This window comes from Topomyia yanbarensis, chromosome 3, assembly GCF_030247195.1.
Source record: "Topomyia yanbarensis strain Yona2022 chromosome 3, ASM3024719v1, whole genome shotgun sequence".
Classification (NCBI taxonomy): Eukaryota; Metazoa; Arthropoda; class Insecta; order Diptera; family Culicidae; genus Topomyia; species Topomyia yanbarensis.
The window spans coordinates 398,600,086-398,603,306 of record NC_080672.1 but is presented as its reverse complement, the minus strand read 5'-3'; the positions used below and the strand labels follow the sequence as shown (position 1 = coordinate 398,603,306).

General features: G+C 39.5%; 1 protein-coding gene across 1 annotated transcript; it reads right to left on the bottom strand.

The window, feature by feature from the left end:
* Positions 1-210: 210 nt before the first annotated feature.
* Positions 211-2,184, bottom strand: LOC131692003 (probable lysine-specific demethylase 4A). The gene is made up of 4 exons (XM_058978827.1): positions 2,007-2,184; positions 989-1,944; positions 869-928; positions 211-810 (listed from the first exon to the last, which is right to left on the bottom strand). The coding sequence occupies exons 1-4, from the start codon at positions 2,118-2,120 to the stop codon at positions 642-644; spliced, it is 1,299 nt and encodes a 432-aa protein (XP_058834810.1). The 5' UTR covers positions 2,121-2,184; the 3' UTR covers positions 211-641.
* Between the last annotated feature and the right edge of the window lie 1,037 nt (positions 2,185-3,221).

Genomic DNA, 3,221 nt, shown 5'->3' with positions numbered 1-3,221 from the left:
TATTTATACCGCAAATAGCAAATACAAGCGCTAGTTACACCAAAAACTTGCTGGCAACCTTAGAGCGGCTTTTAGTAAGCAGTATAGGTGCGGCGTGTACGTTTTGGCGAATGTCTCAATACATTCATTCCACAAAAAAAAATATCTTCGAACACTCGTTGGATAATTTCGGATCATCGAAACACTGATAATTTAGTAGAAATACGAACTATAAAATACTACTCGTTTTGGGAATAAAACCGCTACGTATTTCACAATAAATCAGATTTGAGATCTATAGCTGACCCTACACGAGTAGGAATATTTACAACAAAATATTGATTATTGATCAATATGTTGATGGTGTAAGGGTATCTTGAAAATATTGATTATATAGAAATCAAATGGGATTGATGTATTGAAGCAGTCTTGTCAATATTTTTACTGTCAATATTCTTCGCTCGTGTAGGGTCCGCTTATGAGCACACACGATTACGATAAAACCTTAACTGATAATCACGCGTTACAACGTCGCATAAAACGCGTTAGACTCTCTTAACTCGAGAGAACATCAATCGATATTTCGCTAAACTATTGTTTGCAGAATTGCACAATTTGTCCTAAAACTTGCATTAGATCATTGAACCTCAGTTCAATAAATATCAATCTTCCAGCAGTTGTATGGTACGTGTTTGAAAACGAATTCGGTTGGTGTTTTTGACCGGTCCATCGAGAAGAAGGTTGGTCGCAATTCCTCCTTCACGACCTTCCAATCTACTCCAAATGGATTTTAGTTTTTCTTTTGGTTTTTCCGCCTTCTTTGGTGTTTTTCTGTGAAATATAAATTTAAAAGTAAATATTGCAGAAAATTCCCAATATATATGTGTACTTTTTGTCCACTTTAATCGGAGCGCAACCACGCTTTTGTTCCTCGATTTGATCTTGCATCCTGTGAAATGTTGATAAAAAAATTAAAAAAAAGACTCATAATAGTCACATCATACATTACTTTTTATAGTTTTTCGGCAGTGATCTTGGTTTTGGGGCAGCACAGTAATTGTTTGGGTCCTCCGGGTGATAACCATAATCCACCCCTTTCAACCACCGATCGTATCGCTCCGATTGAAACCTCCTGACAAAGGTCTCCATCGAAATTTTTACCATATCTGGACGGCAATTGCACACCGATGCTCGCTTGCCATACTCAATCCACCGTTCAGTGGCGAAGTTGGTCGATTCGGCACAATTAAACCCATGATTAAAACCTGCGTGGTACCCGTACGGAAATGTAATCATAATCTCGCCAGGTTCTTGAGTAATTTTGTTGAATGGAATACCGTTTTGCTTCAGAACCTGCGTGCTTATCAAGGTCATCTTGTGTCTTAAAAAAGCTTTGCATTCTTGATAATTAGCTGGGAAGAACCTTTCGGCAAGTTTTTCTAATTTCTTCCCGTGCTCCGGTGGAATCGCATACCACGTCTTCGGAGCACCAAAATGCAAATAGTTGATTGAATACAAGTCCATATCCTCTGTGTGCCAAGCAAAGGTGGTCTTCCACATGCCAAAATACAGATAGGCCGTATTAACCCCGGCTATCGATATGTTGTAATCTGCATTAACATAATCCAGAATCGTTCCCAGGCTGTTAATATTCCAAACCTTTACATCCGTGTCAGTCAGACTGCCGGGAACATCCGCTCCGTAGATTGGTGCGACGTAGGTAACATTCTTCCAGAACTTCTTTTCCAGATCCTCATAGTCGAAGTGCTTCGGAGTAGCGTGTCGTTCTTGGCGAGTCTTGCTGTAGAACTCTTGTACCGTCATTGCGCGCTTCTGAATGTTCAGCTGCTGATACAGCCCCTGCATTCCGGACACCACCTGTGAGATGGGCGTCCGAATAGTGACATTTATGTTCTTTAAATCATACCCTTGCTTACGAGGAATCCACTCCGGAGGTGGGATCACCTAAAATTTTCCGATAAAATAGAAAAGATCCATCACATAGTGAATGAGAAAGAAAACCGTACCTTCACTAGGCCAGCTTTGTGGGCTTCCTTTGATTCCATATATTTTATGTAACCGGGAAAATCTTGGAACTCCTCCCAGGTTGGCCGGAAGACCATCAACCTGGGGATAGACATCGTCGGACACTTATTTTTTTTTAAACAAAACCAAAGCAAAGAGCTAAACCAACAAAGTTTGGCTTTGTTTTGATCGTTTTGACACATTGCTTAGAAAAACATTGTACAATCTGGCATCACGTCCGGAGTTGGATTCGGATGGGTTAGACACGCTACTGGAAAAATAATTAATATTAGGTGATATATACCCAATATTGAATTTTATGCATTAGAAACGCACTTTTGGTACTTTTTCTCCGACCCGTGATTGGCGAATTCCCAAGTGCTCACTAAGCCGTGAAAATGGCATTAATCCGGTTCTATAGTCGCTTATAGAATAAGGGTAGCAGAGCTTATAGGTTTCATATTGTACTTAAGTGCTGCTTAAAAGTCAATTTTGGTGAAATATGCTTATTTATACTTTTTCCACCGCGACTATGGACATATGTCAAAACAATTTGTGTAGTGAATAGAACCCACTGGCTGAAAAAGGGGAGGAAAAAGTTATTTTTTCTCGTTCTTTCTTTCATGGTCTTTCTGTTGCCGTTTGATTTTTTTTCAGTACGGCGTACACGCTACCGAAAAACTACCTAAAATTCAGTACTTTTGACTCAATCTCGTGGTATCGTGCAGGAAGGTAAAATTAGGTAAACCGTGTTGAAGGTAGTTTCCATTTAACTACGGCAAAAATAATAACTCAACCTTGAGTTTAATTTACTTAAATTTAAGTTGAATTTACCTTGTTTTGAGTATACCCCAAACAACTTAAAAGTACCTTACTGCACGGAAGACCTCGACTGAGTCGAATCTCTCGTTTTGTTTTTGACAACACTAATAAGTGCGAAAGCGACGCACAGCTCAAAAGTACCTAAACTTAAGTTAAAAGAACTTATTCTGTAGGTTATTTTACGGTTGCGTGTATGTTCCAGTCTCGAACTTCTGCCTTTAGAAGATTTGGGGGCTGCTTTGCCCCTAGGATAGGATCCGCCAGCTGGCTTCTTCTTATATTTTACTAATCCCTGTTGAAAACGACATACCCCACTCGACCAATGTTGCCAAAATATTTGTTTTGTTTCGGTCGTATATTTCTCGACAAACATATGATTATGGCCTAAAAGCCAA